The following is a 21,893-nucleotide window of genomic DNA, read 5'->3' on the forward strand; positions in this document are numbered from 1 at the left end:
TGACAAAGAATACGTCTAAAAATCTGTTAAATTAGGATATGACAATCAAAGTTATTTCAGGGTCTCCTGAACAATGTTAGTGTCCATGGTCGTCACTTTTGGAGACGGAGGCAACGGTGAAATTCAGTTTGACTAGCACTCTGAACTTGCCTCTTGTTAGCATTAACCAGAGAGCCCCTTTCACAAAAGCAGGTTCGACCGGACGCGGACATTTTGGAAATGAATTAGGACGTCATCTCCAAATTTTCACAGACTGCTCTGTGGAAGATGCCTGCATATTGAGGCCTTGCGCAGCGGCGCTTAATATGTCATTTTGTTTAATACTGCCTTATCTGCCCGCCTAGTTGTTTCCTCCACTACGGCTGAAACCGTTAGCATTGAGGCGGCCTTATTGAAGGTATAGTTCATCTGGACTCGACCTGTTGCTGCCTTGCGGGGTAGAAATCAGCCCTCCCAAAGATTGAGCGTAGCCTCCTTTTTGAAAGAGTGTAGTTCTCTGAACTGACACACAGCGGAAACTGCAGAGCAGGGAACTTTGTCTACGCTTTCGGTACCTACATAGGTGTATTAGGAAACGATGGCTTACAGCCTCGCCTACGAGACGCTATCTATTGATCCATTAAAAGAAATCACTTAAAAAGTCAATCTTCAGAGAAACGGCTTGCAGCCATTTCAGATCCGTGTGGTGTCCCCCAACCATCCCAAGGGATTATAAAGTGACCAGTGGGCGCCCTAGAATTACACTACATTTTGTTGCGACATCACAAGTACGAGGACGAAGATGAAGAAATACAAAACATGTGCTCATTATCAACTGGCAAGATTTATTTGGACAAGTAATATACACAAAAACGAAGACAAAGCCGAAGGAACGAGAAGTGCATGACATGTGTAGTCCAGTTCATGATTACGTTCCATGACCACTTGTTCTGTCTTCTTTAGTCTCCGTCCTCGCCCTGGTGGCGCCGCAACAACATGGATCCATACCAATTCGCCAATTTCTCTACCCTTTAGCTAAGCGCTGAATTCCCACATGTTCTGCACTCACATCAGTGTGGATGCATACGACATGAATGACACCACTTCCACGGCATTATTCTGTGGTGTGTGCGTGTGTACAGTTTATAGACCATTACCTTATGCGCCGCCCGTATTTGAAACGAAGAGATGTATCCTTTATTCCTTTCGCTCAAGAAAGCGGGAGAGCGCTGCGCTGTTCACTGCAAGCCATCGTATTCTGTCCGCGTGGAAACAGGCCTTCTCAAATTCCTCCAAGACACTTACCTGCACTCGAACTGTTGATAGTATCCCTTGACGACTATTGCGGCCGTTTGTGTGTGGTGGCGTAGAAGCCTCTATTGGTGCAAATATGTGCCTCAATTATTCGTATTTGTTTTGTTGAGGTGTAACTGGCAGAATATTTGCGAGCTATAGGCTGTAAACATAAGCTGTAGCTGACAACAGTTCAATCTCCTGTGAACTGCTTCCACTTAACCGCCTGAGCATTCCCAGTCGGGAAAAACTACGCAAAGTTTTCTATTATTGCAACACAATTTTTGTGTGGTTTATGAAAGTGAATGTGCTGCGACAACAGACATTTCTGCAGTAACATCAAAATTTTGTCTAGTTACAACAGCAAAGTACTACAGAATTGCAGACTGCAGAGAAGTGCTACAAAAAAGAACTACCGAACTGCTAAAACTATACTACAAAACCGCAGAAAAGTTTTAGGTTGTGGCAGAACTACAAAATATTTTGTCCTATTTTTGGCAAATCTTTGTATCTTTTTTCCTTAAAGGGTGAATTATGAATAAGTACGGAGCATAAAACGGATATTAATCTGTTTTCCCGTCCTGTGTGCGTTTCAGATTGAACGTGGGCTCTCCGTGCGTGTACAGTCGTGAGCAAAAGTGGCATACAACTCTGAGCCGGTGGCGGAGCTAAAAAAAACTGCATGCCAACTTCATCTAGCAACAGCTATCTGATCGAGACAATAGTGGTGGTGCCTCATTTTATCCACATGCATGCGTCACTATAGCTTTCCTTTACACTGTCGCTAGATGGCATTTCAATGGTTTCCCCGAGCTCTGTCACTGGCTGAGTGATTTATACCACTTTTGCTCACGACTGTACGCCTGTTGATGCAGGGACCATTTCCGTTAAATGGGACCTTCAGCGTGAAAACAGCGCAGCTGCTCCGAGCTTTGGCCTCTTGTTTCTGCGAGGCAGGATGCTGTGCGGCGTCGCTGCCAGAACAGCCTCGCTCACACTATAAACGATAGTATGCCTATATACCTCCGATAAGCGGGCATCACCCACGCCGCCTAAAGGCAGTAAAAACAGGTGTGACCTGTGCACGGCGCGAACACTGCAACACAAACCTTAGAGCCTCGCTACGCATCGTGTCAGCTCATATCGGAAGGTGAGCTCTTCTCTCGACTGGCAAAATAATTAGTAGCTGGAGTAGTGGCACCTAATATATCTCACGATGTACACAGCTGCTGATGTGCTTTTTCTTAGGAACATTTTTGCGACCTCGTTACCTACCCCCGGATAGCGTGTGATGCGCCACACGTTGTTCAGGCAAATGCAGGCAGAGATATTGTTAAGGGGCAGAGCGGCTTCGTCCTATCTCGCTGGAAAGGTAAAGAAGTTCTGTCTACACTTGACTATGTTCGCGATTTCGTGTCATATGGAAATGGCAGCAAAACGGGAGACGCAAAACGTGACGGCACGCCTTATGTCGTTAGGAGTTAGGAGTAAAGAGTAAAAAAAAAAAAAAAAAAAAAAAAAAAAAAAAAAAAAAACGATTGTTTCAGGTAGAGTGAAAAAGTATCGCCGCCGGGAGTGATTAGTTAATTAATTACCGGTGAAAATTTCATTAAACGTGGAACTAACAATGGAGTCAACATAGCGGCAAAAAACACCAACATTACGGATAAAATTTTGGAATAGATTATAAAGTAATTAACATGAATTAATTAATAAACAGTATGTATACAAAGAATTTTTGAAAACTTCCGAAAAATGTCGTCACGGCAGCGTGGTTACCATGGCGACCACTGCCACCGACGTCATGGCATATTCTAGCACACGTGATGTGTCACGTGGCTATGAAAACTCCGCGCGATAGGAGCGACATCGTAATAATAATAATAATAATAATAATAATAATAATAATAATAATAATAATAATAATAATAATAATAATAATAATAATAATAATAATAATAATAATAGTAATAATAATAATAATAATAATAATAATAATAATAATAATAATAATAATAATAATAATAATAGTAATAATAATAATAATAATAATAAATTGGTTCACGGGAAAGGAAAGGCGCTGTATCTGTCGCACTGTTTTCCGTAGACATCTGAGAGAGAGAGAAATAACATTTATTGCACCCGTCAAAAGGTTGGTGAGGATCCGAGGCGAAGCTCTGTCCCAACCATGTCCTCCCCCTCAGCCGTCGACCTGGATCCCTTGGATCTTAGCAGCGGCCAGGGCAAGACGGATGACTTCTCGTTGCCCTTTTTCGTCCTGCTTGAGAAGTAGTGCCTCCCAGGACTCATCTGTTCGGTCAGGTTCTCCAAATCTAGGACACGTCCATATCCTATGGATCATGTCCGCTATGCCATCGCAACGTTTGCACCTGGGGCTAAAAATTTCCTGGTGCCACTTGCTGTAAAGCTGGGGGTTCGGGAATACTCCAGTCTGTAGCTTACGCCACATAACCTCCTCGCTTTTGGTGAGTTGCTTACACGCTTTTGGTAGTACTGATCTGCCTAATTTGTAATGATTTAGGAAATCTTGGTAGGTGTTAAGGTCATCGTCGAACTGCAGGGGCTCCTCATCGCGCAAGGGGTACGGGGTTGCGCATAAGTCGTCACTGGGATCGCGGAATGTAGCTAATCCTCGGGCCAGTGTGTGCGCTTTCTCGTTCCCCCTCAACCCCTGGTGCGCCGGTGTCCAAATGAGCGCGACCTGCTCTGCCGGTGGTGAACCACTGGCCAACACACTTGCTGCTATGGCCGAAATGCGGCTCGCGTCAAAGTTTCTAATCGCTGATTTCGAGTCTGTAACTATAATTTTGACCTGTTGTTGTGTTAGAGCTAGCGCGATGGCCACCTCTTCCGCCTCCGTTGTGGTCGAACTTCGGGTGCTGCAGCAAACTACCGAGCCCCCGTCTTCTCTAGTTGCTACTGAAACACGTCCCCTACCGTTCGCGCATTGTGCGGCATCTGTATATAAGACGTCCTGTCTTCCCTCAAAACGGGCTTGCAGCGCCGTTGCTCTATCACTCCTCCGGCTATCATGGTAAACGGGGTGCATGTTTTTGGGGAGCGGAGGTATTTTTAATTTGTCCCTAACCTGTCTAGGTACTTTTTCTGTACGTCTGGAGCATGCTTGCGGCTCATACCCCAGTTTTTCCAAAATGCGCCGACCAGTGCGACTGCGCAACAGTCTCTGGTATTGTGAAGTCCTTGCAGCTTCAATGAACTCTTCGAGGGTATTGGAGACCCCTAGTCTCATAATCTTGTTTGTCGATGTATTATGTGGTAAACCTAGTGCCGTTTTTATCCCTTTACGAATGAGAACGTCAAGTTTCTCCTTTTCTGCCTTGTGAAGCCTTAAATACGGCGCCACGTAGACTATCCTACTGATTATAAAAGACTGGACTAGCCTAAGGAGGTTAGCTTCTTTCATGCCCGCATGTTTGTTTGCGATCCGCTTCAGGAGTCCACAGGTTTGACTGGTGCTAGCGTCTAGCCTCTGTATCGTCTCCGAGTTCCTGCCGTTGGCCTGAATTCGTAATCCCAGAACTCTAAGGGTTGCCACCGTTGGTATAACGTTACCGTTGACCCTGAGTGTTATTTCCGGATTATCCTTCTTTATACGCCGACGATGGAGCGATCGCATTGACGTGAGAACGAGCGCTTCCGATTTCTCGGCCGAACATCTGAGCCCGATCGGTTCTAAGTATCTTTCTATAACTTCGATTTCCCGCTGGAGTGTCTGTTCAATTTCACCGTCACTGCCCCTGCACATCCACAGAGTCAGGTCATCTGCATATAATGTATGGTGTAGCCCTTGGATTTCGTCTAGTTTTGCGGGGAGACCAATCATGGCGATATTAAACAGTGTCGGGGACAACACCGATCCTCGTGGTGTGGCTTTGTTTCCCAGTCGAATACCTTCAACTGTGTGTCCCCCCATACTGATAGTTGCCGTTCTATCGCTGAGGAGGTCGCGTATGTAGTTGTACGTGCGAACTCCAACATCTAATGCACTGAGATTCTGCAGAATAGCCGAGTGCTTCACGTTGTCGAAAGCTTTTGACACGTCTAGACCAACGATCACCCTGGTGTCTACTGTTGAATTGTGTATGATCTGTTCTTTTAGTGGCAGCATGACATCGCATGCGGCCAAATGCGGTCAAAATCCTATCATGGTGTTCAGATAGATATCGTTGTCCTCCAAAAACCGGTTCAGCCGGGCCTGAACAACATGCTCCATTAGTTTCCCCACGCATGACGTGAGCGAGATCGGACGCAAGTGTTCGAAACCCGGCCGCATCCCCGGCTTCGGGAGGAATACGAGGTTTGCGGCCTTCCATGTCGCCGGCAGACGACCGGCCTCCCAACACTCCTACATGAATGCTGCGAGGTGTCGGATCGACGCGTCGTCCAAGTTTCTTAGCATTCGATTGTTGACTCTGTCCGGACCTGCAGCAGTCTTTGTTCTCAGTCTATTTATTTCTGCCCGGACTTCGGCAACCGTTATCGGGCTATCTAGCTCCGGGTTTTCCTGGCCCTTGTAATCAGGCATTTGTTGGCCTATACCCTCTGCACAGTTCAAATACCGGTCTCGGACTTGGGATATGAGAGTAGCCGCGGTCCCATCAAAGGTATGTATTAGCCTATGGATTTGCTGCCTGGCCTCCAGTTTAGATTTGTCGGGATCTAGAAGATGCCGAAGTAAGTGCCGCGTACTTGCCTTCCCGATATTCCTGTCCAGTTTTTCACAAATGCTGCCCCAGTTTAGCCTCGTTAAAACGAGCGCATACTCTTAAATTTCTTTGTTAAGCACTGCCAATTCTCTGCGCAAGTTCCTATTCCCTCTTTTCTGTGTGAGTCTCGTTTCTAGATCCTTCTTCTTACGCCAGAGCCTGACCATGTGACGGTCTACTCCTTCAATGTCTTCGTCAACCTCCACCTCCTCCGTTGCTTCGTTGACCGACTGAATGACCTTTTTATTCCAATCGTCAATGTTACTTATGCCTTCCTCGTCACCTGTGCGGCCATTTCGGAAAGCCTCCCAGTTCACCAACGTTGCCTTTTTGGTGCGGACGACCGGTGGACCGTTATCTACTACGATTTCTATAATTTTATGGTCGCTGCCTAAATTTTCACCTGTGTTGCACCACGTGGCGTAAATGCAGCCTCCGGTTAGAGTTAAGTCCGGAGATGTGTCTATCGAAACGCTGTTACCCTGGCGGGTTGGTTTCAGGGGATCCGTCAGAAGCAATAAGCCATTCTGCTGAATGCTGTTCCATAGTTCGCGTCCTTTTACCTGCGTGTATCTATACCCCCATGCCGTGTGATGCGCGTTAAAGTCCCCTACTATCAACAGGGGTCCTCCTTTCGCGATCACTCGCGCTTTGGCGAATAGCTCATTGAAGTTGCATTGACGTTTTTGTCGAGGCGGGCTATATACATTGAAGATGAATAGACTTTTGAATTTTCTTTTTTGTGGGATTATCTCGATTAGTATATGGTCAACATTTGTTGTCCCGGTATTATGCTGCAGCACCGTTATATTCCTTTTGACAAGGGTGACCACTCGCGTGTTGTCATCTCGTCCCGCGTATGATTTGTAACTCGCTAGCTTAGCGTGCTTACTGCACTCCTGCAATGCGATTACTTCGGGTTTGTCAATGTTGGTCAAAAAAAGTTTCCAGTACCGCACGTTTGCGACTGAAGCCCCTACAGTTCCACTGCCAATTGGTATTTCTACGGTGATGCAGAGCCATTTTTAATGTTATGAATCTCTTGGTAAACCAACTGAATTCTCTCGTCTCTCCTAGCCACATCTGAACTTCGCGGTAAGGGAAGGGATGAAAGTGAGAATGAAAGCGGAGAGAATGAAGTGTTGTAGTGAAGGGACGGAGTAATTTCGATACCTGGGATCCTTAACGTGCACTGAAATCCCCGTATGGCTGATCCTGGCCATACGGGGCTGGGAATGGTGGCGAGGGCTTGCCTGCCTCTGGCGGTTGTTCCTGTTGTAGGCCATCATTGCAGCCGCCACAGCTTCGACGGCTGTTGCGACGCGCGTCTTTCTCTCTCCCTCATTTTCTTTTTTTTTCATTTATTGCGAAAGCAATACTGCTAGCACTTCGAGCCTTTGGCGTGTCGTGACGCCTCCATGCATGACCTTTCACGTGACCGTGTGACGTCACGCCAGACCGAGAGACTGGGCCCCAGCTCGCGCCATTGGATGGTGGCGGTGAGTCCTTACAGGAGCCGCAGCGGTGACGTCACGCCTTTTTCACGTTACCGTGTGACGTCACGCCAGACCGAGAGACGGGGCCCTAGCTCGCGCCATCAGATGGTGGCGGCGAGTCCATACACGGCGCTGTGTCGCAGCCGAGAGAGGGCGCTCGCTATTTGTGACGTATAAGGCCCATTTAAATGGGCAAACAAGAAGTGAATTAAGCTACTAGAAGCAACCAGAAGCAACCAACAGCAGCATCCGTGCTTTTGCATTACTCCAATGTAGATTCTGCACTGCTCTAATTTTTTTTTTCTCTATTTTCACCTCTGTCCGCACGAGGCAGCGGAAGTGGCTCAGCTACAGAGTCAGTAGCAGGCGCGTGCATTTTTCTTTTCCTTCCTAAAGTCGCAACAACAACAACAACAACAACGACGACGACGACGACAACAACAACAACAACAACGCCAAGGAAAGGAAATTTCCACTGTGCGGCATGAGCCCCCGCCTTGCTAGCAAAAGCTGCACAATGGGTGCACGATATACCGTGTGCAGCAGCAACGTTCAGGTTTTCGCATTTCTCAACTGCAGATTCTGCAGTGTTCTCGGAATTTTTGAATACTTGGAAAGCCGTAACCAGTACGAGAGAGAGAGAGAGAAAGACAACTTTATTTGCCCCAGATGTCGTGAATTAGGGCAAGTGGTCCCTGTGTAGCCCCCATATGGGGGCGACATCTGGGCCCACGAAATAAGTGCAAGTTCTGTATATTTCTTGTTTGGCTAGATGAGGAGTTGATCCCAGCTTTCTGCAGAGCGAGCTGGCAGGAGGGCTCTTGGGGGCGGGCTATTTGCGCATCCACAGAGGATGTGCGCCTGAGTGGCGGGTTCTCCGTTGTTGCGATTTGGACCTGCGGGGTCGTATTCCCCGTTAGTAATTAGCAATAACCTGGAGTGACTAAGAATTTAGTGTGTCTGTAATCTGCGGAGCAGGGTGAGAGCTTTCGTCATTTGGTCGCCTTTCCCCTGCTGACCCAAAGTTTCTCGAAAGCAAAGCAAAGCGGCAAACCTCTCGAAAGCAAAGCGGGGAGGCACATTGTAAGCCGGATGGTCCTGGCCATTTTTAATTTTTGTGCTCTCCTATTGCAAACACAAGCCCGCAAATATTTGAGGCGACTTCTAACGGCGGTGTTTTCGCAGATGCTAACGCATTCGTGGCGGCAGGTGCATACCGTTCGTTACACATCCGGTCGTATTCGCGGATGTTAGTCGGCGTTATCTCCGCCAAGCATGTCTGAGCACGGGAGCAAAACCATGGGGTGAGAAAAAAAAATTTAAGGCGATGCCTGCAAGACTCACGTGCACTGTTTGTGATGAGCCTTATTGTGAAAAGCTTTGAATAATTTGCATTACGATACGGGGCTGCACTCGCCTGGTACAACCGCAGATGAGTTCCACAAGCTTGCTCTTTTGACGCATGCAACTGTTTAGTCATGTGCTGTTCTTTCACATCCTCGCATTTTGCTACTAGTTTATTCAGTATAATCCTTTTATTTGCTTCCTGTTTACTCACAGATATTCACTATAGCATAAAACACCACACTATCTGAAAGGCCGCCAGACATAGATATACAGCCCCTCTTTAACCAAGCCGTGCGGACGTGTGCATTTCTTTAATCGGTTCAAGGAAAGGTATGTCGCAGTATTTGTCGCACTTGTTCTGTGGAAACCTAGAATTGTTGGTTAATGTGCTGCTGGTAAAATGGGGAATGGGTTGTGGGGGAGGAATGAGTAAGGGATACTGGATAGGGGTGAGGAGCACCTGGCAGATTCGTTGGTGGAGCCAGTCCCTGCAGGTTTCGGGCGGTGAAGGGGACGACGATGATGCGTTTTCAATGAGGTCGGCGTTTTAAGCCTTGTTATCTAAACTGGGCTTCAGAACTCTTCCGGCTGGAGGCTGCAGAACGACCGGCTGGAGAATCGGTCCTGTTATAGCGTACTGCAGTGGCAGTTCAATAGGCGTTGCAGGGGTGGAGAAACACGTCCCCATACCACCGTTTCTAGTAGGGTTGGTTTTGCACGGGCGTCGATGCTTGATACCTACTTGTGCGGTATATGTCAGGTCGATGATCGTCCGGTGCCTGCTGGTTCGCATTTGTCGTAATTGTCGGAGCTTTTCGTAGCGGTTATTTGTTTTCTGCGACTGTCGTGCTTGGCGGGTGATTACATCAGTGTAGCGGCTTTTGGCAGGTTCTTGCGGAGGTGTACTCACTCGTCGTAGGCAGTCTTGATACTGGCTTTGTGCATTTGTTGTTGCACGGGACATGTGGGATCGAAAGAGCCGCCTCGCATTTGGGAGGTACCAGGTTCGATCCTTGGTGTGGGTACCCCCGGTTTCCAATGGGTACAAGATTTCCCCCGGCCTGGTGCTCAGCTCTTCTGGGGTGAAATGCTTGGGAAAAGGAGCCATGGACCAAAAATCTTGGACCAAATGTTCACCGCCGCAGTGATAATACTAGGGAATGCATTCATGTGCTGCCTGATCTTGATGCAAAGGAGTGGCACATGTAGGGCACCTCCAGAAAGTTACCGCATGGGGGTAATTCATGCTACGATGCCAGTAGTTTCCGCATATTTCAAATTTCAGGACTTTTGGGCCTAAAAAGTATGATAAGTATAACAATGGTGCCTTCGAATGCTATGAGAACTGATTTGGCCTCGCCCATCATTTTTGCCGCGATGACTGTTGCTTGGTAGTTGTCTAGGCAATTAATTAATTTACGGATGAAAACGCCCGCGTCTACTCCATGTATAACGGCCTTGCACGATTTGAGCAGTTGAGCGGTGCGGTAAGGTACGGCGTGACTTGTTCTATCTGATTGTTGATGTATTCCTTACACTTGGGCGAGGCGCTTCTCCGCTACTTCATAGGCAGTTTTCAGAATGATGATTATTTGCTGTGGCTGAGTCGGAATGACCATGTCTTGGCGTATACGGGGTGGAAGAGCTACCACAGAAATAAAGGCGGATAAGATGGCATACGGTTTGACAGCTTCGAAGCGGGGTGTGTGGGAGATGCGCACCACGACGGTATTTAGTTCGTGCCTGGGACTCGGCACTCGGCTTTCTTTCCGAGTCTTCCTGGGCGTTATCAACCCTTCATCTGTATCGGGATGACAGTGGTGTACAAATGCAGCCGAATTCGAGTCGACCACCAGAAGCCTCGCAGCGTTGAAAAATTACGACAATGCCTTTGGCAGGTTTTTAACGGGAAAGCTTAGTGCCATCATGTCGGAAAAATTTGTCCACTGGCATCGAATGTTTGAAACTACAGCATCGAAGAAAAAAACAAAAAAAAACCCGGCACGACTTTGGCAAGCGGTATAGTTTGCAAGTAACAAACAGCGTTATCTTTGCATCCTCCATTTGAAGCCTCGCAGCCTCGAGAAATCACGAACACGCCTCTGGCAGGGGAAGCGGGGTACACGGGCGGACAGTGATTGGTTGGCGGATTTTGTGAGGTCAGAAGACCACATGACCCAGTCGAGTTGGAAGGAACGCCAACTCTGGCATGTGCTTTCAATGGGAATCGAACACACTGGGTTCACACCGGCAAGGTGATATTGCACGTGGGAGCAAAAATGCATTGTAGAAGAACAGTAGAAGTAAAGATACCTAGGCATAACTGCAGCGTCGTTTAGAACATGATTGACGAGTCGCCATGTTAAAAACAAATGAGACCAAGGCTTTTTAGCAGAGGACGCACATTCATTCAATTTTGTATCATATCATACCTTACTATATCACTAGAGCTCGTTTTGCACCCGTTTTTTCGAGATGGGAGCTGCATCTTCGCGTCTTCTAAAACCTATGGCTAAGAATACAAGCTAACAATAAGTTTTTAATTTAGCCATACATGTACTTGTTGCTGCTGTTTGGCATGTAAAAAAGTGCTCTTATAATGCAACTTTTGCGGGCATTTAAATAGTTGGAATGATGGAATGAAAAAGGCAATGAACTCTGATGAAAGATAGTCAGGCAGCTGCTGATACTTCTTAGCTTGTTTTAATCCTGCCCTGTAAGGATTGTGTGATTGAAGAGCTATTGAGCAGCACCTGTGCACAAATGATCTGCCGTTTTATTCTTTAGTGGAAATGGCACTACTTTGTTGGCGACATTTGACAAAATAGACTTAAAGTAAGATACGTCTCACGGGCCAGTTTTATCGATGGAAACTGCACATAAAAACGCCTTTTGAGCTATTTTATAAACGACCACTGGAGCACAGAAACACCTGGCTGGACTCTTGAGAGAATATCAGGATCACGATAAGTATAGCAACTGGTTCACTAGCCCATAGTTGCTTGCATTTGCAACGTTAGCTGTTCTAAGTTATTTTCAGCAAAAATGTGTCTCTCACCTACGGACCCAGCACTCTTGCCCTTCCCAGGGCCTCCCGCATGCGACGCCATATGCCTCGATAGCCATTAGATAATCGCTTCGGGGACCTAATAGTTAGCGTATTCCCTCTACTATGCTAACTCAAATGTGTATACATTTATCGGCGAGGCTAGCCGGCACATGACTACTCGTGTTACGGGCTCGTAATCACGCTATAATTTATAGTTTTCACTCTGTGGCAGTCTTTTTCGCGTTTGCTTATCTTCGTATATTCTGCATATTCAAGCCATGCCCATTTCCGGGCGCCGTCGTTGCTTTTGGCAAAGACGCACTGATTTATCATAGATGTACTCGTCCGCAAGAAAAGCACGTCAAGCGACTTCCTACAGTACTGTCTTATAGGAGCGATATGCCGAATCAGTTGCTGGGCTATGTGACTCCATCGGCTGCGCGTCTGCAGTCACGTCAAGCGATTCCTATATGGTTGGTCTGCGCGCCGAACAGGCGACGCTGCCGGCTGCACTCCGTGCTGCATTCGTGGCACAAGGTGCAAGCACTAAGTCAACAGCTGCTCCTGAACAGCTGTGCAATCAGTGTTCTGGTATTGATACGCCACTACAATGAGAGCTATTCGGCTGTTTCTCATTGACATAGGAAGAACTACTGGTTTTCTGCTGTGCATCAGAGGTCGCGGACGGACTTCAAGCTACCTGTGAGCTAAAGTTTACTGGTCTATTTTGCTGCCAATGGAGCAATGCTTTAAGCTTGAGTCTGTACACTGCGCTCTCGTTATACTCTGACTCTGTTTCATACCTTTCTCTGATTTGCCTCATCCTTGCCCTATAATCGCTTATTGCCCCTCGTACGCGATCGAAAAGCAGATGTTCGTTATCATGATGTGCTCTGATAGTACACCATTGTCAAATGACCTCAACGTGGACATTTTGTTAGAGGTCCGAAAATTTCTCCAGTTAGAACATTAGGTAGCTTTAGAATGGGGTTGGAATGGGGGGGTCACTAACCGTACCTAGCCACACCCTTCGACTGAATGCGCACTTGTGCCCCGCTATTTCCCTATATCATTTTAACCATATGCTAAAACTCGCTATTACTAGCATGGTTAATCAACGGAAGTATCGACAGACAAATCTGATCGGATCGAAAAATTGGAGATGCGACGTATACTTGTACCTTAACTGTATCTATTAGTCCACTCTTTCTCTCTTTGTAGCTACCTATACAGGTTAGCAGGCCAAAGAATTATTATAAAGGCTAACCTCTATGTCGACCTTTGCAAAAAAGCTTCTATCTCCCTCTACACTGCTCGGGCAACATGAAAATGCACAGACGGGCTTAAATAAAAACAGATATAAAGCCAAATCTGATATGCCAGACGCGCATAGCAAAATAATCTTCGCATTCTTCGCCCAAAGGCGAATCATGCAAGCAGACATAGAAAGCGCTTGTTGTAAGTCCGCGACCATACAGGCTGCAGACAGGTCGTCACGGTTGACGCCGCGTGGCGTGATAGTAAATAACCGAATGGAGCAATATGATTGAAGGCATTGAATGCGTAAGACATTGATGTCTTGCCGGAACCTTTAGGCTGTCGGCAGCTTAAAAGGTTCCGCATCGCAAAATAGCCCGCGTCGGCGCTGTCGGCGCAGTCGGTTGTAAACGAACAATCCTGATTGGCAGACACGGTCATGACGTCACAGCCACCAGACCTCGCGCGGGAGTTTCGAACTTGCCAAAACGCCCAGATTAAACATGAGGTCAAGCACGAAATGAAAATGATTAAAACATGACACGTAATGCGAATTAAACGTCACCACATGTCTCGAATTATTTAACTTTTTGTAAAGAAATCAATTTTGTTTGAACAAAACCTTCAAATTTCAGGAGGAATTTAAACCCACGGTTTTCAGTTTGCGAGTTCAACAGGCTGGCCACAATAGACTACGTAGCACACGTACGCTCGCACATGTTGGGAACAACGGACAGTTTACATTTGTATGTAGTGTGACAGCCAAACAGTACACAATACAAAACACATAAGAAGTGGCAACAAATATGATGCAGTGGGTATCTGGTCACATGTTGCATATTAATATTGCGGGTGCAACTGACTCATTCGGGAGCTCTGTCCACCTAGCATATTTATGTCCAGGCTGTCAGTGCTCCTTTGGGCTCACACGTATACATAGGCAAGCTGTAAGCTCGCGACTTTCAATGCAAGAACGTAGTTCAAATAACTTCCACAAAAATGGAACATATCAAAATTATGTACTAAGTGCCAAAGTGCCCTTTCTGAGGAGGATGTGCCGCTTCGACCGCCTCCGGAGGAAGCTTTGCTCCGCAGAGCAAAAAGCTGGTTATCTAGGTAACCTCATATTAATACTGAGAGACGCACTAGCATGGGGAACATGGGACAACGGGGTCGCCGAAGGTATACGGCCGCGTTTTTATTCTGCGAAAGGATCAAGCCCACAAGCATCACCATCGAACGTTACGCGAGGAGAAACGGAATGGAAAAAGCTCGCGAGGCTAGGCGGGTGAGCGTGGGAGCTACGACGCAGTCGTCAAGGGCATAGATGTGTGACTCAACCTAACCATTGTTGATACAGCGCGCGTCAGGAATTAGGCCCCAGCTGTAAAGCTTGTCTTTGGTGGAAAGGACGCAGCAACAGCATGCGGGATATTGGAGCAACGGGCGTCCGCCCACCTCATGTTCAGCGCGTACCGCTGGTGCATGTCTAGGGGAAACTCAGAATAACAGCGCCTCACCGAAGTGTTGCCAGGAACGGGTAAGCCATGATAGACAATACAATGACAGGCATCGTGATATTTTAGCAGAGGATGATGAAATGAGCCGATAAAGCAACGACATTTGCGCCGACTAGTCAAAAACAGATATCTGCACTAAAGCCTGGTACAAATTTCCAAAACTTTTTCTCTTCCTTTTTACTGCTTAAACATTTAATTTTCGAATTAATGACGCAAGGAGTAGATTATAGGTAGCGTTTATTATATTTTTCATGTTTTCGTTCATCCTCTCAATGTTTCTCCTCTTCTCTTGTATGCACAGATTTCTGCTCAGGATGGCCACTACGTGCTACGTAACCGACGACTTTATGTTGAAGCACTGGAATCCACTCAAGAGGCGAGTGAGGAAGCAAGCCTTTTGTCGTTTGCGGCACTTCGCGCTAACGGCAGAGCGACAGCATATACTGGGAGCATGTCACGTATCGTACAGCACTTAAAAGTGATAGAAAGGAATCATACCATATCTAACAACAAAATGACGCATAGAAGCCGCAGTTTTGATGTGTACCACTACCACTACCACCACCACCACCATCCCCTTTATAACAGTATGCAAAGTGAACATTAACACTCTCATGCATGAATTAAACGCAGTGGACGAAAAAAAAAAAGATTTCTCGCTCAAAAATATCTCTGTAGGCCAAAAGATCGCGAAAACAATTTATTTGAAGTAATCCACAGCCTCCTTATATTTTCTATGTGTCCCCATATGAGGACATCATGCAGTAAGGTGGTCGAGGTAATCGGCTTAAGTACAAAACAGAATAGTAATACACTAAACAATATAGGACACTCATGCCAGAGCAGCATAACAAAAAACAATTTAAATCGAAAGATTGATGATGGGCCTTGCACATTCCGCTTATGCGTGTGGAAGGACGCGGGGCACTCGCTACACAGAGGGGCGTTGCAGTGACTGCACAGGTACCTTGTCTCGCTACGGCAGGCAGGACTTCGACAATAGTTATCTTCTGGTTACTCTTGTTTAGGAAATGCTGCCAGATGTCACATATTTTTTTTCCAGAGACGGATGGTGAAGCACACTTGTCTATACAGAAGCTGGTGCAGATTCATTGGTTGAGCAGTCTCGTCACATCGAGCTTTGTGCTGGTGCAATGCGGTTTATGAGCCCCTTGGCAACGCGAACTCGGAGCTAAAGTTGGTTCTTAAAGTGTTCCTTGAATTTGTTGCATCTCCTTACAGTCGAGGCATTCGTAATCGCCATATTTATAACGTGGAAGAGCATGTAACCCCTCTTGAGGACGTTATTTCTGTGCCTTGCAGTCAAGGAATTTCATACATCCCTGCCTTCCGCCCTCCATTTCTCCTCCCCCTTCGTCCATGCGTTCGTTGTAAACTTCCACGGAGGGCGGCCTGGTAACATCGATAACACTATTTTCTTTCCCGCTGTCCTTTCCAACTGCATATAAACTTGTTTGGAAAATAATATTACAAAGTAAAGAATAACTAATTACGGCAGAGAGGTAGCCAATCTGTATGTGCGTCATACACGTTGACTCTGCGCTCACCAATAAACCCAGCAGGCTTCCCTGCATAGTAATTGTTTTTATTGGCGATCCACAGTGCACTGCACTTTTTCGCAGTAGGTGCACTCGAGGCAGCCCTTGGGCCAAAATTTACTGAAGCGCCGTTAGCATGTACAGGCTCGCTGTGATCGCCCTTTTCTTCTGAGCTACTTCTTGAAGTGCCAAGATCTTTCTCCCAATCATCCGTTTCAGAATCGTCATCGGAGTCAAATTAGAGGTTCGAAAGAGCATCGATTTCCTTCCTGGACACTCCTCGTTTTAAAAACATTTTGAAAAGTATAGATTTTTTTTTTTTTTCGCAGTCAATAGAAGTGCGACACTTACACACAACCGAATCCCCGCCAAGATATATAGCCTGTTTAGTAGAACGTGTTGGGCTAGGTGGTGCATGGCTTTGTTGTTTAAGGACGAGTTGCGTTCTCTCTTTTTTGTTTAAAAGACGAATTGCGCTCTTTCCTGCTCCATTGTTCTCTTCCTGTGTTTACCTTTTATGTGCGCGCAACTCGTCCTTAAACAACAGATATATAGCTTGCACCGCGCATGGAAAGCTCAGGAAAATACAGGTGCTTTGGGCCCAGGCCTGGAATTCTGCATGTGAGGGTTTGTTAGCTGCCGCTATAAATGAGGCTATGTTTTTCAAGCATAATGTTCACATTTGAGAACACATGTCTGTTCCCACGTATACAGGCCATAGCCAAGAAAACAACGACAACAAAACTGGCTGACGTCAAATAAGAGTTGTACGCCCCGCATATATTTTTATACCCGAACAGAGCCACTGCCCCTCGATGAATTATTTTTTGCTTCTTAGGAACAATCAATGGCCTCAAACAAGCCTATTCCCTATTAGAACCTGGCATTTCAAAAAAACATCGAAGGCTGGTGTCATCTGTGAAACATAATAGGAACATTGACATGTCCTCAGCTCAGGACTCCATGCGGCTAGAGATACCCTCCCAGCAAGTGAAAATTTTTATAGCATGTGTCCTAATATGAGGCCCGTATGCATGAGAGGGTTAAGTAACTGCATTTTGGTTTTGCCGAAATAAACAAGTGTTTCAAGCCGACCAATTATGGCATATAAGAACGTTGTCAAAAACTTTTGTACCCAACTGGATTGGTGGTTGTGGTCACGTATGTGTCTTCCGCAATTTTTATAACCGCAGATTTCCCCTGCGTCAATCTTCAAACGTGGCTAAGCATCACAGGGGTATGTTATTAATGCGTTTGCGCAGAACGCTTATCCGATTGAAAAATCGGCACTGATCACAGGCTGTAGGTAATTAGCCTCAATGAAAGAAAGAAGAAGAAAAAAACCTATTCATGCCTTCGACCGGGATTCGAAAATGCGACAATACGAACAGGTATGTTTCGCCTGTGGAAGCCGGATATCGCTCCGGCCATCTTTTATTTTTTCTTTATTGCATAAGAAAACTTTCGAGGAACAAAAACTAAAACATTTCATGGCTCATATTACCAGGCTGCGTAATGCCAGCCCGCTATAACACAGTAATTTGTTCTCATAACAAATCTCAAAACTTAGGGAGGCACGCACAAGCATCGAGATGCGGTAGCCAAGTATATATAGGGCTAAAGTGTAGCTAATTTTTAACGTAAATTAAAGCTCACGAGGATTAACGATTTCGCAGAATACAAGAAAAAAAAAAACAGTGCTATCACTGATAGCGCATGAAAAAAGAAAAACAGAACTTGTTGCATTCCCGTGTTTGACATTCTGGGTTCAGGCCTCTCACTCAGTACGGTTTTATGGACTGCATTGATCGGATGTCCGTCCGTAGCAGTTATGGGCGCAGAGGTATGGTGCGCATGCTGCATCTTAGCATGCGCACCATGCATGCTAAGATGCAGCAAGGCCGGGAGGAGGAGGTTTCTTATTTGGCATGTTGCAGTGGTCGACATAAAATGGGGATTCGGCCGTAACTGGACTTGGGGCAAACTTCAAAGCAACGCTGTTAAAGTTTACATACCAGTCTAACACATTCACTCTATTGGAGAATTAAAAAGCACTGACATCGCACAGCACACGGGCGCCTTACTTTTCGTCACGTCACGTCAAAGAACCCGAGGTGGTCCAAATTTCCGGAGTCCTCCACTACGGCGTCTCTCATAGCCTGAGTTGCTTTGGGACGTTAAACCCCCAAAAACAAACCAAACCAAAAATGCATGCTTTGAATGAAGGTTTATCTACGCGCCAGGAGAGAATCGCTTCGCAACTTGCGATTTCGATGTTGGATCCATGTCTTCGATCTTACGTTACAGCCTAGCCAAATGTGAAACCTGATCTTGCCATCATTCCCGTGATGGATTAAGTGCCATTTAAGAAACTTCTTTTGATGGTGACCGTAATTTTTTAGGTAATATTTAGAAACTTTATGGTTACAGGCATCACACTTAAAGAATAGGCGGTAATAATGATTTGTGAATGCTTATGATTCCATTCTTTCGCATTGCAACTAGAGTTAAAATTGAAGGAAAAGCTTTTCTTTATAAAGACGCTGCAAGCAAAACAGCTTTACTAAGATTTTCTGATCCGTTACATTCACCTTCTTCTCATGCGCAGGTGGATGCCAGAAAGGCCAAAAAGACTTCAAGTCGCCAACCAGCTTCTGCAGAGCAGAGGTCTTTTGGACCGAGCTCTTGTCTTGCAGGTCATTTATTTCTGTGCAAAAAATACTGTTCATACAACTTTAGTTGCAGTTGCCTTATTATTTGCTTGAAACTTGCTTGAGGCGAGGTCCGCGTGCAGCGAGTGCAGTGGGCGAAATCCTAAAACACAAGCATTGCAAGCTCGTTCCTGGATCATGGACATGCTAATAAAATTGATCGTTAAACGTCCGTCGAAGCGACAGCGCTACAGAGACGATAAATGCAGTGAATGCCGCAACTGTGGACTGCGCAGGATTTGTGAACTGAAGAATGTAATTGTAAAAAGTGATAGACCGCAACTTTGGAGGAAAAGAAGAGCGCCATAATTAGAGTCCTGAGTGTACATTTGTTCAACGATGTCTTGATCGCCATACTGCCATATATCACACATGCGCACATAACCTCCGTGGAACGCGAATAGCTCGAGCATATATATTCCTTTGGCAGGCGTTCCATAGCTCCAGAAAGGTGATACCAGAATCCAGGGTTCCACGAAAAACCCTTATCCTCACCCCTTCGAAAACTGGGGCTCTCACGTGCAAACTAGAACCCCCCCCCCCCCCCCCCCCCCCCCCTTGAGCTTGTTTACTTTTCGTAAAGGCTACACAGGGTACCTTATGACTTCTGAAACTAAGCAATAACTAAGTAATAACTTGAGGTGGTGTGAGAGAAATAGAATAGAGACGCAGGAGCGAAATTTCGAGATGTTCGGGTATTGCAAACGGGTCACCACTGGCACAATCGCCATCGGTCGTTTGACTACGTTCACTTAATATGAATGCTTCCTTTCAGTCCCGCCAAGCTACCGACGAAGAGCTTCTCTTGGTGCACACGTGCGTATGAAGTTAACGCTGTTCAAGCTCTGGCGTTTCCTCACTTCAGAATTACGTTTGAGCTAGTACGTTTTGATAAATGCAATTTGAAGGCCCCTGAGGACGGTATTAGTAAAATATGTTAAAAGAATGCAGTAAGTGTCCTTCGGCACCAATTAAGAAATCAGCTTCTCCTGATGCTAGTAATTGCTGTATATACTGTATACAGTTTGTGTTAGTGTTATCTTATGTAGCAGTCTATGCTATGGTGAACTGCACATCGGCAGAACAAGTGGTTCTTATGAACTGGTGAAAGGGAGTAACCGGAGCTGCTATCCGGCACCAACCTCTCCTTTATTGTTCATGTAAAAAAAAAAAATATAGTTCTCGCAGTACAAGTACGGATGTGTGTATATATATATATATATATATATATATATATATATATATATATATATATATATATATATATATATATATATATATATATATATATATATTACAAAAAACAAAAACTGGCGTCGAAGTAACGGCCGACTGAACGAAGTCGTATGCACCAGAGATATCATCTTCATCCCCTTCGTCAATATTTTATCGGAATTATTTGAGATATTTCTTGCCTACAGAAGGAAACATGAAGCTGATTTAATGCTTTTGTACGCCGGTTCTCACTTTCGTAATCACTTTCTCAATTACGTGTGCAGCATGTGTTCCTTAATCATCAGCTCCTCACAGGCTTTAATATAAGCAAGCTTTTCAAGATACAGGTGCGGCCAAGTCACACATAAACTAGGTATATTGATAGGTTTAGTGGCAGGGTATATTAAAAAATAAACGAGTATTGGAATGAGCTGCTTGATGAAACATGCTAAAGACAACGATATATTTAGCTCATCAATTCTTACATCATATTTTATAGGAATTATTTGAGATATTTCCTGCTTAGAGAAGGAAACGTGAAGGTGATTTAGTGCTTCTGTAGGCCGGTTCTCACTTTCGTTAACACTTGCTCAATTACTCGTGTAGCATGTGTTCCTTAATCATCAGCTCCTCACAGGCTTTATTATAAGCAAGCTTTTGGAGATACAGGTGCGGCCAAGTCACACATAAACTAGGTATATTGATATGTTTAGTGGCAGGGTATATTAAAAAATAAACGAGTATTGGAATGAGCTGCTTGAAGAAACATACTAAAGACAACGATATTTTTAACTTATCGATTCTTACATCATGTTGAATGTTGTGTAAGCAAGGTCTTCTGAGCCTCAATTGATTACGCAAATGAGGCACCCAGCGCACACATGGCTGCGTCTGCGTGACCCCGCAGGAAGGAGCACGTAGAGAAGATCCGGGCGACGGAGTCTATGTCGTTGGAGGAAGTGGCGTTAGAGAATGACCGCCTTGACCCAGTGACCACCATATGCCAGGTGGGTGTCAGCCTATCAGCTTTTCTTTCCCCATGAGTAGATTCCACACAGTGAGAAAAAAGATAGGGCGCGTTTACATATAGTGTCTTATGAAATCATTGAGACTTCATGTATTATAACAAGAAACAAGGAAAAATATCTCGGAAGAAAGTGCTTTTCTCAGTGTGGTTATTGTAGAACTTATCCAGGACATCAAAATTGCGCTTATATGCATCCCCAGAGCTGCGATGCTGTGACGAAAGAAAAAATATTTTCTTTTCGCACATTAAAAAACTTACAATAGCTAGGGCTAGCTGCTGTACTACTCAATACATGCATCTAAGCTTCTTTTAGCGTAACATGACGGCGTGGTGTTTTTCAAAGAGGGGGAAACACTGGCTTTATTCGATTGCAATCGTCATTATGTCACGCAAAAGAAAAAATGTAATTCCCCCTTTAGCCCTCTACCACTCGCTCACGCCATCGATAATTTCTCATTCACTCGTTAATTCATAAATTCTCTAACTCACTGATTATTTCCCTTATTTACTCATTAGGCAGTGCACTCGCCAACTCACTCACTCTCTCGCTTGCTCACGTTCAGCTAGTGAGAATAACTTAACTGTAGAGTAAGATTAGCACCCCAAAAATGTGTCTTAAAACATCAATTGTTAAGATTAAGACACCAATCAGACCTTCGGTTAGTATAACATGTTAGTATGTACGTTGCTGT

General features: G+C 45.4%; 1 protein-coding gene across 3 annotated transcripts in view; it reads left to right on the forward strand.

Annotated features, from left to right (window-relative positions):
* The first annotated feature begins 2,383 nt into the window (after window positions 1-2,383).
* LOC146198875 (polyamine deacetylase HDAC10-like) overlaps window positions 2,384-21,893 on the forward strand; it is a 59,613-nt gene continuing 40,103 nt past the window's right edge. Inside the window, exons 1-5 of one of the 3 annotated variants that reach the window (XM_084594345.1) lie at window positions 2,384-2,422; window positions 14,991-15,065; window positions 18,857-18,944; window positions 19,735-19,775; window positions 21,082-21,181. In XM_084594345.1, the coding sequence (XP_084450471.1) occupies window positions 15,004-15,065; window positions 18,857-18,944; window positions 19,735-19,775; window positions 21,082-21,181 (291 nt within the window). In that variant the 5' untranslated portion in view covers window positions 2,384-2,422; window positions 14,991-15,003. Of the gene's footprint in view, window positions 2,423-11,685; window positions 11,834-12,455; window positions 12,615-14,990; window positions 15,066-18,856; window positions 18,945-19,734; window positions 19,776-21,081; window positions 21,182-21,893 lie in introns of those variants that run through there. The other 2 variants (XM_084594346.1, XM_084594344.1) reach the window with 2 other exon arrangements.

This window comes from Amblyomma maculatum, chromosome 2 (genome assembly GCF_055883805.1).
Source record: "Amblyomma maculatum isolate TAMU_Amacu chromosome 2, ASM5588380v1, whole genome shotgun sequence".
Taxonomy (NCBI): domain Eukaryota; kingdom Metazoa; phylum Arthropoda; class Arachnida; order Ixodida; family Ixodidae; genus Amblyomma; species Amblyomma maculatum.